The 15,558-nt window shown below is 39.4% G+C and overlaps 1 protein-coding gene across 4 annotated transcripts in view; it reads left to right on the forward strand.

The window, feature by feature from the left end:
* Window positions 1-15,558, forward strand: part of cacnb2a (calcium channel, voltage-dependent, beta 2a) — a 71,301-nt gene that overhangs the window by 21,816 nt on the left and 33,927 nt on the right. The window contains exon 1 of one of the 4 annotated variants that reach the window (XM_005448943.4): window positions 11,262-11,605. The exons of the other annotated variants lie outside the window; for them this stretch is intronic. Within the exon in view, the coding sequence (XP_005449000.1) occupies window positions 11,573-11,605 (33 nt within the window). The 5' untranslated portion in view covers window positions 11,262-11,572. Of the gene's footprint in view, window positions 1-11,261; window positions 11,606-15,558 lie in introns of those variants that run through there. 4 annotated transcript variants of the gene reach the window in all.

The following is a 15,558-nucleotide window of genomic DNA, read 5'->3' on the forward strand; positions in this document are numbered from 1 at the left end:
CCACCATCCATATCTGTAATAAGAGGCTCATGTTGGTGGAAGTTTGACAGGCTATAAACATTAATTGTGTCCTACCTCAGGTGAGCTAGCTGTGGGTTTGTGGGTTTGTGTGTGTGTGTGTGTGTAGACAACAGAAAAAATATGTGATTTCTGTATTTCTGTATTGGGCTTGTAGTTAGCAAAGAAAAACTTATGCAAATGAAAAGTGCTTTATCTTTTGACAATTAATTAATTCACCACATTTCATGGAAGTCGGACTACAAGAATTTAAGAGTTCCTGCATTTAAGTGCATAGTTTAATCTGATAGTGGTACAAAAGATGATGTCAAAACCAGACAATCATAGAAATATTAAATGGAGTTTCACCCATTTGTTTTCATGTCAGGTTACATTTTTATGCAATGCCGACATCAGAAAAAATATCAGCAATCCGAGATCATGACAAGAAATTGAAGATAAGATGTTTTCTGTGTAGAAGGAAAAATGTTTAAAGTTACAACATTAATTAAGACTATTACAAACACACCAAAGTATAAGGTCTGCTTCCTTTGTGTTATTAGCTAAGTTGTCACAGAAACAGCAGTATATTACTGTGATCCAAGTCAGGGCTGTTGGCTTTTTTTCATTATAGTGGAAATTGTAATATGAGTAAACATAAACTGGTTAAAAAATGATTTACAGCCCAAATCTAGCCACCAGCTGTTGCCCAAGTGCTGGATCAACAGACAGAACGATGGCCCTGCAGCCAGAAGAAGAACAGCTTTGCCACATGAACTAAAAGCTGGCTTTGCCTTTTTTTTCCCTCTCCACACTCATAATTCAACTGACAATATAGCAAAACCGCTTACATATACATAAATTTGGTATTAATTTTATTCAAAAACTCTTGACCTCCCTGATGCAGCACCTCTGCAGTGCACTGATCCCAAGTATCTCCTTGTCTATCCAATAAGCCTAATGACTTTGAGGGCCACATTCATAATCACAGGGGTGGGCAGTGTCAGGCGGATTAGGACTCCAGATGGTGCTGTTACTGCCTGACTGTCTGTCTGGCAACGAATGTACAGCTGCAGGAGGTCACATGTTTTTACTACAGCGGTCAGCTCTGCCTCTGCAGCCGAGACGCGCAGCATCACAGACTCCTCAGTGGCACTAAGGCTGACTGTCACCTCTAACAGCTGATACAGTGTTTCTGGGGTTTTGAGGTATGCTTATGTGTGCAGTGGGTGTGTTTTCAGTCTGCCTTTTATAGCACTGCAAAGTTTAGTGGACCATGCAACAGATGTCATGCTATCAAATTAAAGCTTAATGCCCGGTCTGGGAAAGAAAAACACTTCAGAGCTAACCATGACACCGCTGAGGTTAAACACTCCACTGTGTGTGTCCGTCCACTCATGCCCGGGTCACTGTGTGGGTGTGATCTGCCTTAGAGAAACTCTCCAGCTAGCTTCACTCCACATGAGGCATAACACTTGCTGTTGGAAGAGCTCTCAAGTATACTCATCTCACTTCCTCTCCTAGATATCACCTCAGCAGTGACACCGGTTGCATTTAAGAGCAACTCCCCAGGAAGCACAGCAGTCACTGTTATCCCTTTTGACTGAAGCAGAGAGGTTGGCTTTTTTTTATGCCAGGCGTCAGCTGCTTGCACCCCTGGGTCATGGTACTCTGAACAAAAACCAGGGGATTTGCATAATTCATTACAGTCGCTGTGGAGCGGAGAGGCGACACAGGTGTCCCGGGCGTTGTGGGAGAACGAGCATGTCTAAGAAGCCAAAGGTAAAAAGGAAAAAAAAAGAAAAATTACACACAACCTGTTCTTGTTTCTGTGTAATCAGCAGCTTACTTACTCTTCAGAGCTTGTACTATTAGTTGTAGCACTGGATTGTTTTTCTCAATGCTTTTTTTAATTGCTAGTGTTTTTTCTGTTTGTAGTGTCTGCTGCTTCCAGGTTTGTTTGTGATGACGTCGACAGTCTGCCGTACTGTATATCCTGTCTGTGAGGGCTGTTTTCATGGGCCTATACTGCTGGAATTGCATGCAATATACATTAAGTGAAGCTTAGTTTTTAATCATGGGTTGTTGTGGGACTGTGTCTTGTATAAAGCCACTGATGCGCAGAAGGCTTTGCTGCAGGTGAAAGGCAAGCTGCAGGGTCATCTTTCTCTTCACATGTGAAGAGAACTCCAGCTGGTCTGGTGAAAGAGTCAAACAGCTAAATACTTTGTGGCAGACTCTTTCTTTTATAGTGCAGGATCATTTACCCTGTGTTATTTTATATATATGACAGTGTCGCTAAAGCTTTTGTATTGTGAGTCCTCGTAATTTCTTGTCTGCTTGTAGCAGATTTTGTTTGTTTTGCTTGCTTTAGTTCATGAATTTTTAGAAGCAGTAAAGGAAGTTGTGTTCTGCTATTAGATTATATGAATTTTTTTTATATCATTGTAAAATGACTAAAAAGTGAATGTCTTTGTGAATCTTTAAAGTTTAAACTAAACTAGATGAAAATGCTAAGAGCATTTTTTTATTTTACATTTATTGGAATTTTTCTGTCAGGTGAGAAATGATGAGACAAGGCAGCACAAACGAATATTGCAAAGGTCATGCACTTAAACGTTCACGAGTGGGAAATCACTCGTAAAACCTTTGCCCCAGATCATGTGTCGTGTGCTGTAAAACAGCAGATAGTAATGTAGTAAAATAAACAATTTTTATTAACAAGAAAACAACAAAAAATAAAAAATCTGCACACACATAATATATTCTTAAATGTTTAGATTGTAGTTTAGTCCACAATCTACCACAAAGTTAGGTAAATTTGCAATGCTATATGATAAATTAACAAAAATATTATAAAATAGACCAGTACAGATTTTATTTTAGCAATTTGGATAGCAAGAAACAAAACATAGAGGGAGTAGGATAATGACTCCTGTAGGCTGGAGGATTCCTCTTTCCACATTGACTTCAAGCGACCAGATCTTCACAGTTTCTAACCATGTTTCATGTCAGTCATTTCTTCTGCTCTAAATCCTGGATTGGTTGAATGGCCAAAGCAGATTTAAATCTCCTTACTGAGAGAAGCAATCATTACAAAGTGAGTCAGGGGATCAAGTGGACATAAGCAATAACCCCCTGTGGGTGTTATTGTGTGGAAGGTGGATTGTCATCCCTCCAGAATAAGGATGCACTCTACATAGAGAAAGACTGAATGGCGCAAGGGACGATTGCCGTACAGCAAGACGCAGGTCTGCACAAAAGTGGATGAGTTGTATACGTGTGCTGTGACAGGAAACTAAACTCATCGTGGTGTGTTCAGAGGCATGGGTCTGAAAAGGGACCAATAACAAACCCAAATACAGTTTTTATAATCACAACCACTCAACACTTCCCCCCAGCTCTGTGGAGCTTTTTAGTCCCTTTGTGCTCTTTTTTTTTTTTAATTCACTCTCGCTGCTTTCATAGTGTGAGATTATTCCCAGTTGTTCTTCTCAGGGGGGAAAAAAGGAACAAACAACTAATGGCAGACAGTGTTAGTGATTAGATATTTTCCAGCTAACTAATATACTAGTTGTATGAAATATACTAGTTGTAAAAAGGTCAACTAGTCTAAAGGATAGAAAACACTTAACATTCAAACATTAAAACATCCCTCGTTAATCAAATTAAGTTTCAAATGTTGCTGAAATGTGCAGCACATGACGACAGGTGTAACATTGCAAAGATTAGTTTGCAGAATTTAGCTAATCTTAGCAGTGCTGGCAGCAGTAGCCCTGGTTTCTTCCAGGCTAATTTCCACACCACGGTGCAGAATGTGGTTACACCTGGCTTCATTTGTTTGGTTATTCCAGTTTATTCAGTCAGAGCCCACATGGCGCAGCTGTCTGCCAGGGCTGCAGCGCCGATTAGTGGCAGGTGGCACTGTAACATCTTTTGAACTGGTAATTGTCATTGTAGATGAATAAAAGAAGAATATTGCTGTTAGTGTTTTTGGTGCCAAATAGCAAGGGCAGGAATGTTTAAACGTCTAATCGCACACATTCCTCTTAGTGACTAGCTGATGTGCTCAGTGGAGTCTTTCTCTCAGGAGCTGGTAGACAAAAACTGAACTACAAAACAAAGCTGTCTTATTAAAAACATGGCACAGAAAAAAAACAAATGAATGATTGTTTTGCTCCTTATCTGGTAAATATATATTTAACGACAGCTCCATGTCAGGACTGTTTCAATTATCTCTCTATGGCCAAAAGTTTAATGTAAGTCAAGAAATCAATATAAGTCAGTGTCTTAAGTGAGCTTGTATGTGAACTGAATTACCAGCTGTCAGGCCATACATTTAACTGATTAAAAATGACTGGGCCCAGGCTCTGTGCCAGAACCGTTTGGAGTGATGAAAGTGTTTCTCTGTCTTTGTCCATCTTGTGCCATCAGTGGATCATACAACTACTGCATTTGATACTTACACTGTGTGTGCAAACACATTTTAATGAGTGCATCAGCCTCTTCTTGTGTGTTCCTGACCTACACGTGACTCTATTGGTCAGAGCAGTACCGATTTGATGGCTGAAGAGTTTTTCCTATGAGTCTATGTGGAACAGCCGATGCGTTGATGTGTTCAGCGAGCGTGAAGTGAGTCAGTTTAGCACCACACACCGCACTGCACCCGCCAGGAGTTGTACATTGTTGTTGAGTACAGTAATAAATGCCAGCGCTTCGGACTTCATCAAGTGTTTGCTTCCCTTAGCTGTTCACAAACTCTGAGCTCATGATCTTCATTCCCTTTGGGGTGCTTGACAAGCTTCCTTTGTCTCCACGGACTAAACACATCTTGGGACGGGTAAGATGGAGTCAACTTTTCAGTAAAGGCTTTGCGATTTCTTTGCTTTCTTTCTTTGGAAATTTCCTGTTCTGTTTTATGATTATTTTATTTTAAGAACAGATGAGAAGTGTAAGTGGTGTGGGCGCAGGTTCAATGCTATTCTTAGGTTTGGTACACATGCTAGCGGGATGCCCTTTGGTGATGTGGGGGAAGCAGCAGTCGAACTGTCGAGATGCTCCGAGAGGCAACAGGAAGCAGAACAGCTGTGGCTTCTGTCTCTCTTTCTCATCCGTCTCTTTTTCTTTCTCCATTATTTTTCTCTGTGTATCTCTCTCTCGTTTCCCCTCCTCTTCGTTCTCTCACCATCTGTAATTAGAGATGGTCCCTGGGCTCAAGTGGCCCTGCATGTACTGTAGCTAGGTAACCTCAGTCAGATGTTGGCTGCAGGCCCTGTGGGTTTTATTAGTTGTGAATCACAGTCACGGGATGGATTCTCCAGCTTGATCTGGAAATTTTTCATGAGGATGCTATTCCACCTTTAATCCTTTATACTCATTTTGTTCTGGTATAAACTAAGTTTTGTTATTAAACCGATTCAGTACTTTATATTTTCTCAAAAACCTGTCTTTCAGTTTAATAAAAATAAGCCAAAACCTTCAAATCTGTGCTTTATTACAATAGATTTGTAAATGTCTTCATCCATATAAATGTAAAGCTATAGCAAGCAGAAATTATCAATGCCAGTTTACGCCCAAAGATAACAAAAAAGCATTTTTATTAAGATGTCATAGCTTGTTTACAGAAACCAAACTGACAATACTGTAATTTCTTGATAAGGATTCATTTGTAGGTATTCTATGAAACATTAGGAGGTTACCACTTGCATGTATTAAATTAAAGAAATGAACCAAAAAAAGGATATGTCTTAATTAGTGAATTTTAGGAGTACTGGGGGGTAGACAGCAACTAGTTGTTCCCTCTTTTTAAGATTATGTGTTTAAACTAAGACCCCAGGTTGCCTGTAGTTTGCTTGAAAGACACCAACTTGTCTGGAAACACTTGCAAACTGCTCTCAGAGCGGTAGATAAATTGTGAAAAGTGTGACACAAAGAAGAAGCAAAGGTTTGCCTTCAAAGTCAAAGTTTCAGATTTTGAAATGTGTTGTCTGCAATGATGAAGCACAAGTTTTACTAGCCCTAGGATACTATTGTAACGAGTGTTTGCAGACAAGTCAAGTTTATTTCTGTAGCACATTAAAGAACAACAGCTTTGACCAAAGAGCTGCACATCTAATATAATCAAATAACATAAAAACTAGGACAAAATGACGGTTTACGAAAAGAATCATAAAATGAGAAAGTCAACGTATTCACATCTCATTCCGATTGCAGTTTTCAAACAGTCTAAAGCGTCTAATGTTGCAGAGGTCCTGATGAAGAAACAGGTTGTTCCAGAGTTTTGGAGCAGCACGGATATCTTTTGTGCTTTAAACTAGATTTAAAGATCATTTGCTCAGCAGACCTCAATGATCTAGGGGGGAATGTGCAAACTTAAAAGATCAGAGGTGTAAAATTGTGCCGACCTCTGGAATGCATTCAAGGCATTAAATAAACTCAATTCAAGAACTGATTGGCAGCCAGTGTAGGGATGCCATAATAGGTGATATGTAGTCTTGCTTGCGTATGCCAGTTAAGAAGCGTGCCGCAGCGTTTAGGACCAGCTCCGGTTGGCTAAGCAGCTGAACCTGAATAACAACTATTACAGTAGTAAAGTTAAGGCCTAAGTTGACCCGATTCTGGCTCCAGCTTTATATTTAATATACAGACAAAGGAATGATATCAAGCTTTTCATCTAACTTGGGACAAAAAAAATTATGAACACATTGATTTTATTTCTGTGTAACATATAAGCTAAAAAACAATAAATGTAAAACTTAAAGTAAATAAACACATTTTTATTATGTGAAAATATCTAATCAAAGATTTGGCAAAATAGTGAGTTTTTTACTTATAGGTACATTGCTGTAGCTCCACACGAGTACTGAATTTGGATCCAAAACCTTTAAAATTAAAGCATTTGACTACATGTGAATTTATGTAATAACCGCTGATTGTCTCAAGACGTTGCAGGATCATCTACAGTAAATATGTTCTTGTGAAAGTAGGGTAAGAAAATCAAATTAAATTAATTGGTAGATTTGTACGGGGATTTTTTTGTACAGGGATTTTTTTTTAGACAAAAAGATTCATTTAGCAGTTCTTGAAAGCCTCTTGGAGAGTTTCATTTATATAATAGCATTCTTGGCAGGGCAGTCGCCTTTAGGAGGGGCCTGTCTGACATTTCCTCAGTGATCTAATTGTAGTGTATTTTAGCCCATTAGTGGTCTATTTAAGTTTGCTAAACATCATTTGTATGCCTTGTTATGATCGCACTTTTGACAGAAAACAAAACACTGTTCATGTTGTTAGTGATTGTCTCCATCTCTGGCGATACGCCTCGGTCAAAATCAATCAATTATCGTCAGTATCTGCTATTGCTTTGTCTCTTGTTTATGATGTCTTCAGTGTTATGATGTTGTATTGATATAAGGCGGATTAACTCATGAACCTGAGTGCTTTATCACTCGCAAGTGCGTGCGGCAGTGCTGAGAGGTTGTGTTTTGGGCTATTTACTTTGAGAGTGGTAGCGAGTGTGAAGTCACACTAGCATGAAAACTGTCCACTCCTGGTTTGGTGGTCCGGTGCCTCGAGAGACTATCCTGTTACTGAGTGTACACAGGTGTGATCCGTTCGCTTAACCCGATACATCGAACTGCTCTCATCTGACTTGCTTGAATTGCAAAACTGAACCTTCGTCTCTTCTCTTCCTCTGAAGATGCTTGGAGCGGAGGGAGGCTGATCTAAAAATAGTGAGATGTAAAGACCACGCTTAGTAATGAATTATGCATAATCACTAAGCTGCAGTAAATTTTCTAATAGCTTCCTAGAAATTTTTTCAAGTGGTTACATCCCATCATCTTCAATGTAGTTCTTAAATCACAAAGTCTGTTAGCACCCAGACGATACTGTAGGTATGATAGATGAGGGACAAGCTAAAGAAGCAGGGTAACTTTAGGGTTTGAGGAGTATTACAGGTTGACAGGTGTGGAGATTTTGGAGTGATGTTATATAGCACTCTCACCAACATGATGAATACTCAAAATAACATTTTTGATAATGGCAATCGCCATTTTTAGAAACTTGAAGAAGAGGCACTAAGCCTCCACTGGTGAACAAATGGTGTCCCAGTATGTAAAATGGTTTCTCCTCTTCATTACCTATCTGGATATATAGTATAATTGGCCTTCTACCATATTTAAAGCTTGGAACGCTTTTAATGTCTTGGTTTCAGGTAGTAGAGCTTGTTGTCCATTAATCAAAAGGTTGATGGTTCAATCTCCATCACCTTCACGTGCTAAAGAGTCCTGGCAACTATTTCCATCTTTGTGTGCTGAAATGGAAGCACCAAACTGACGTCTTATATATTTTGCAGTCAGTCAAGTGCACAATTTTGCTTAATTAGGCTTTTATGAAGCATAGCCTTTTTTATTTTTTAAAAAGGCTTTAATCTGAAGCTTGAAAGCAAAAGCACCTCGCCAAATTAAATAATTAGACATATAACCCCATTGAAACCACTTTTTGTTTGTACATTTCTGCAACAGTGTCAGTCTAAATATCCAGCTGGGCACATTGGAAGGAAATTCCCATGAGATGCTGAATGTTAAAGGAAACATGTTCAAATTAAATATTCTTCATTAACCTCCAGACTCAATTTTAAATCACCACCTCTGCAAAAGAGCAGCACAAGGTCAAATAAAACAGATGGTTTTGCATATTAATATACGTGACAGATCGGTCATAGATTTCTTGTGTACTCTGCTAGTTAAGTGCCTTAAACTCAAAATGTTAAAGCAGGCAGCTTCATCAAATCAGGTCAGCCTCCACAAGGTGACTCTTTTTTTAACTATGAAAGGAAACAGCTGTTGGTATTGTCTTTTTTTTTTTTTAAAGTAATGAAATTGGGATGTTATATTGAGTCCTCTCCCATGGTCCAGTTACTGTATGCTGGTTTTGTAAGCTATCCTTTTTGGCCTTTATGTACTTGTCAGTGTGAGGGCCTGCTGACGTCATTGTGTGCATGTATACTGATCAATAAGCCAAAGGCAATGCCCGCACTCATTTCTGTGGCAGAAGCAGAAGACATTGATCTGTCAAACCCCGAGCTGATAATCATAGTGATGCCTGCTGGCAGTGAAGAATGCTATTATGTTGCGCTATATTTACTTTATAGCAAAATAAAGCAACTAATCTGAACTGTAACTTTATTAATTTGACATCGATTACACATTTAAATAAACTTCACTGGCCTAAGCATAAAATCTTGGCAGGGTTGGCTGGAGCCTCATTGCTCGATAAACATGCTGTCATTTTTATGCATTACTTTAATTTAGTAGGATCTTAAAAATCTCTTTTTATTTTGAGTTTGTAGAATATGCCCTGATTATTGTGAATTTTTGGCAGTGTGTAGCAGATTTTACACGCAGAAGTCACTTTCGTTACACGGGATCACACTTTCTGATCAAATGTCATCACGCTCAGCATGTTAAGGTTTTTGCCTCAAGCATTTAGCTTAATTAGTCTGCCTTTCACCTTCTCACCTTGACCTCATGTTGCCATCACAGGGTTTGGGTTAGATCTGAAAATATTAATGTGCAAAGGTTTGAGATACTCTAGATTCATATCTGTCATGCTGTACCACCAGGAAGGCTTCTGCTCTGCTCCTAATTCATCATGCATGACAGTAACTCCAAACATACAGCCACACAGAAACATTAGGGAAGAACAGGAAGTCCTGCAACTGTGTAAAATGTGGGCCAAAAGCCTTTAAGATCTTACAGATTGTACACAAGTGAAGCAAAAAGAACTGGTGAAGGATACATTTTAATGTAACCCCCCTCTAATCAGAAACATTTAAATTTGTAACTAGTTTTCCATGAAACTGTAACAATTAGTTATTTTTGAATTGTGTTACTCTAATTTTGGAAAATGTTTGAAAAACACTGGTTAAGACTATTCGAAAACATACTTTGTAACATACTTTTATTACCTAAAGGACAAAAATCTTTTTTCTTTGTCAAGTGGCCAGAAAAACGTAAAAACATCTGTTCAGTAAGGCGACACAGAGTCATTGCAAAAACAGTATAAAAACCAATCATACTTATATGCTTAGTAACCCTCCCATGATACACATACTGATTCATGAAGAATGACACAAATGAAAGAGTCAAGACACAATTTTTAAATGATTTCATATTACACAACAGTGGAGTTCAGCTCCAAATAAAAGAACCAGAGCGTAAAACCACTGTTGCAGTGACATGAGGATGACTATACCACGGTGTGTCACGTGCTGAGCAAACGCCCTGAATGATAATCCTCAGAAAGGGGTTAACTCTGATCAAACACAATATACACAATATAATCTAGGATTTAGGCTGGGCTGCCCAAAAAAACATTTTCTCCCCACCAGAAAGGAAAAAAAATACAAATCTGGGTTTACCAGAATGTCATATGAAGCTCAGAGCTTGTATAATCATCCAGGTTGGACATTAAATGGCACAACTGCTTACTCACTTCTCATCTGTGCTTTTCAGTTTGTATTTTTCCACTGACTGTGCTGCATTCCCCTGTTGTTGCTCCCCATTTTATAACCAGAAAATTAAGATTAGTTAAAGGTTTATTTTGCAAACTTATGACTAAGCATTTAAGTCACGTGTTGACTCATGTTTTACCACTATTAGATTACTGAACATCTCAGCCTGTGTGCGATCTGACGTAACAGCAATGTGATGAAAAAGCACACATCACAGCTTCGTCACTGGCTCTGATCATAAAGAGATGGATCTGAGTTTCTTTAGAGTAACCGCTGCAGTTTTAAATGCCAGTTTACATGCCTATAATGTCAGACATGTAAGAGTTGGGATTTTTTATTATTTTTTTTGCCTTACTTTTGTGTCATTAAAAGACCAAACGGAAAAATTTCAATGGCTTTTTTCCCACTGATGATGAAAGCAAATATAGCATTCTGTCGATGTCGCGAAGGTAATCACTTCCTGACGTTTTCTAAGCAACATGTGTTTAGACTAGAGTTCAAGTCCTTTAAGCCTTTGTCTCTACCGAGTGTAACCTCTTGAAGGCGAAGTGGAACACATGTAAACTTCCCAGATCACACGCTCACACACAGACATAAAAAGCTTCTGCAGCTGCTTTTGGTGCTTTCTGGAATTTTCAGGCCGGCCCTTTCAGTCGGAGATCTTACTTCCTAACTAGCTGTATGTGTGTGTGTGTGCGTTTGAGACAGAGAGTGTGTGTGTGGGAGGGGAGAGGGGCACGGGGGCTTGTTTTTGGGGCTGGAGGACGGCCGCAGTGCTCCAAAGGAGTGCTCTCGCAGCGTGGGAACGACGCTTGTCTTTTCTCTGCCTCTCAGGGACTAAAGTAGGCCAAAGAAGGGCTGAGAGGAGCCAACTTTCTCCTCCAGATCCAACTTTCGCTGCTCGGGCTACAGAAGCAAAACTCTGGAGCCGAGACAAGGGGATTTGTAGGAGTGAAGCAGTCAGGCTGGTAGGAGTTCCTGTACTCCGTGAGAAGATGGGCAGCAGCTGAGGAGATTTTCTCCCAGCCCGGCTGAACAGCAATAGGAGTCAACTGGGCAGAAATGTATCACTCTGGCAGTGAGGAGTCAGATCTGGTAAGTTTGTATAAACATGCTTTCTGCCGTGTCCTTTTCTGAGCCTAGCTCCTCTTTACTTTAGACAAAGAGGGAGGTTCTTGTTGGAGAATGGAAGATATCAATGTGATATTTAAAGGGGTATCATCACACATAACTGATATTTTACTCCACTGGTGTTTCAACAGAAAGCTAGTGAGGTTCTTTCTAAAGTTGCACATGCTAACTCTCATGCTGCATGCTCTTTTAAGACAAAGAGACTCATGTGAGCAACCAGTATGAATTTGTGAGCACCGCTGCACGACCACTGCTAGCCTGTAGTGAGGAAATGAGATGGTGTTTAACAAATGGGGAGAGGGAAAGAAAGTCAACAGCCAGGAAGAGGTAGGTTTTTATATACAGAGACCGGTAGAGAGCACATAGCTAGGCTCAGTCTAAAAGTTTTGTTTCAAAAAGAGTCTCTTAAAGAATTTAAGCACCGTGAGTATAAATGAGTGAATGTCATGTCCAAGAGACTTTCTAGTTAGTATCTCAAATATTTACTGTTCTGGTTGTGTGTGCTTCGTGTCTTCGTACGGGTGAATGAAATGATTACAAAAACCTTTAAAGTCTGCCTTTTGGCAGTGATTGTCATAAATAAAATACCAGTTTGATAACACGCATCCTAACAAGCATGGTTTAGACCCCAGGAGCTTCATTTCAGATACTGGTGAAGAAGCCAAACACCTCAACAGTACAAAATTTATCAGGTTGAATTTAAAGACACTGAAAATATTTCCATTTGATGAAACGCTTCAAGTATAAAAAATTAGATGTAAAGTTTGAAAATTACACACAACAGTAAACATCATTCTGTTTTAAAGAAGTTGGAACAAAATCATATAGATTACATTTTGCATGGATGATGCAGAAAACCAAAGGGATTTTTAGAGACTTTTTTTTAGTGTACCAAACCAGGCTAATTAAAGCAAATAAATCATAGCTGCAACATTTAAATCACCTTCTTCATACTGAGCTGTTAAATCAGATCTAGTCTGATAAACACAGGACCTGTGGAGGTCACTGGCACTAGGACATCTAGTAGGGGCTCCATTGGGGACTACATGGCTCTGGCTTGTTCTAGCACATTTGTGGATGCTCACTCAGCTTGGGATCTCAAGGGTTTTGACTGGACTGTCATCATGTTGAGTTTTTGTCATCTTCCTTGAGCAGTTTTTGTGCTGTGGTGTGCTGGAGGGAAAATGCTCCCATCCACATGGATTCCAGGACTAACACTTTCCCAGCAGCAACGTTAAGCAACGCTCTGCTGGGAAAGTGTGTGTTTATTATTCATTCTTACTCTGTGCATATGTTCGTTGGGTGCATGTTCTGACTTTGTGGATGATTTGTAGCTATATGATAAACTACCTGATTAACAAGTTGGTTGTCTTCACACACCCACAGAGAAGCATTTGCTTGATTACACGAGGTGCGTGTTCACAGGTTGTGGTGTGAACCTAGCCCTTTTGACTGACTGAACCCACTCTCTACGACTGCCTCCACTCGACTGGGCTTGTCAAGCAGCACCTTCTCTATCTTTTCCAAGTGTGTAAGTGTTAGTGTGTAAATTTCTGTGTGCCACTGAGAGCTGTGGATATGTGAGTTTACAGGCCTGATTATGAAGAGCTGCTTGGAAAATAATAGAAGGTCAGAACATGAATTTGAAGCAAAGGACAAAGTGCAATACTGTGTTTATCATATACAGGTAAATATTGTAGAATAACGATCAGCCAGTTGTTCCACTGCACACCAACTAAAGGTAAATTGCACCATTTATAAAGTTGAATGCATATTCAGGGGTTATTTTTAATAAATTTGAGCTTTTCACTAATCCTGTGTGTATGTAGGGTTGGGGGCTCTGTATATATAGCAGGCTATAGTAGGGAGGTTTGAAGGGAGGTGTTTTGTTTTCTTTAACACAGAAGTGGTTGGGAAATCCCAATTTGTTCCCAACAGGTCAGTTTTTCGGAAATTGGTCCAGAGTATATCATTTGTCGGTAAAATAAATGAGGCTGAAATATTATACTTGTGCATGGTCCCAGTTGTAGTATGGTTTGTTTTACACCACTGAAGATGGTTAGCAGCTCGCGCTGCTCTCTGAGCCAGATCACATCAATCACGCGTCTGCTTTGTGCACCAGGAAACTGTCAGAATATTGATGATGCAAGTACAAAATAGCAGCACAGAGCAGCCCTCGGTCCTTTTTACCGTATCCCCTTTATCAGATTTTTCATACAGTGATGCTGTTTCTTCACAAAGGAACCAGAGTGTGAAGGGGGAGGAATAAACTAGATCTTGCTGTGAGGGGATTCACTGCTAATGAGACCAATATCTCTCAAAGGACATTTGCTGCTGGTTGTAGGTAAAAATTTACTGGAGGAAAGGGATTAGCACATAATCTGCAGTTGTAGGGGACCCGTTACTCTGCATTTGTCTTGCTGTAGTGTTATAGAAACAGTGCAGCAGAATTGGAGCAAACATCCCAACAGTACATGTTCATTTGTAAGTCATGTAGTCATAACAGCTGAGCACAGAACAGTGCCTAATAAGGATAAATGAGTATGGGTTTATGGGGAGCTGTTGGCCTGTTATCAGACAGAAATGTCAAGTCGTTATATTTCACTTCCATCTCGAGTCTGACACTGTCTACTCTGACTCGGTGGGTATCTGGTTTTCTATAGCTAGTCTCTAGAGACCCCTGAAACTAACATCAGCCTTGCCAGGTAGTCCTTTAGGTCAATGTAAATTCTCTGTAAGTTGTACTGAAATTTGTTTGAAGTCAACAGAATCTACTCTGACTTTGATTTATTTGTAGTGTGTGATTGTTTTATTTGTGTGACTGATTATAACTACAACAGCTCTTTCATTTCACTGAGAACTTTTACCCAGTTTCTATAAATTGTATTAAAAATGCTGACGTACAGAGTTTGCTGGGTTTCTAAAAAAAAAAAGTAAAAACCTGCCAAAACAAGCTAACACTGGCTGTTTAAAATGTCTCTTTTATGTTGTGTAGCTTGAACTGTTTGATGACGGTGTTAATCTCACCCATGGTGCTGATTGGCTCGTCCTTCTTTTGGTGCTTATTGGACCAGTGGGTTGTTTTTTTAGGGGGGGGGGTTGTATTTTTAAATCCAAAAATATTTGTTTAATATCTCAATGAGGACAAAGCAGTCAACTTGGTGGAGTGTAGATTAAAGAAGTCTGTAGCAAAGAAAGACAACTGCTCTGACTTGCATAATAAAGTTTAAATTACAGGTTTTAGCTGTCAGTTGTTTGATGGAGACTGAATTATTAGATTTAATAAAATATCCGTACATGGTTCTCAGGGGAGTTTTTAACTTTTCATTTAGCAACAATGTGTGAGGTTGTTATGCAGAAAAAATATTGTTACACATTAGTCATTACTTTTTTTTTTACCAGTTAACTATATAAACCTGAGGCTACACTCCCACACACCAACACAATGAGCTTCCTTTTAGTGTTTACGTATGTATACAAACCCGACTACGCAAAGCAAAGTCGAAAAGCGACTTCAAAGCGATCTTTAAAGTGATTCTACTTTAGAAAGATGAACAGGTAGAAAAGTCTTTAAGCCTGACTGCTCATCTTTGTTACCTGTTGAAGTTCATGCTCTGGCTGCTGGCCTTAGGTCAGCATGCATCTCAGCTTCCTGGGTGCTTGGCGAGCTTTATGTTAGCATGATGTGTTTGCAGAGGCTTGCAAAGAGCCATAATTGTGTTAGCAGTATAATGCAATAAAAATGCAAGTCATCTCCAGATCTCCTGTAGATCGCACTACCATTTTCCTCCTCTGCCACATGAAATGTAATCAGCTGATTGCAGCGCGAGTGAATGTTTGATTTTTTTTTTTTCTTTCTATCTGCCCAGCATGCAGATACCTAAAGAAACCTTTTAAAACAAGTCACGGCATAGTTG

Source organism: Oreochromis niloticus, linkage group LG9, assembly GCF_001858045.2.
Source record: "Oreochromis niloticus isolate F11D_XX linkage group LG9, O_niloticus_UMD_NMBU, whole genome shotgun sequence".
Taxonomy (NCBI): Eukaryota; Metazoa; Chordata; class Actinopteri; order Cichliformes; family Cichlidae; genus Oreochromis; species Oreochromis niloticus.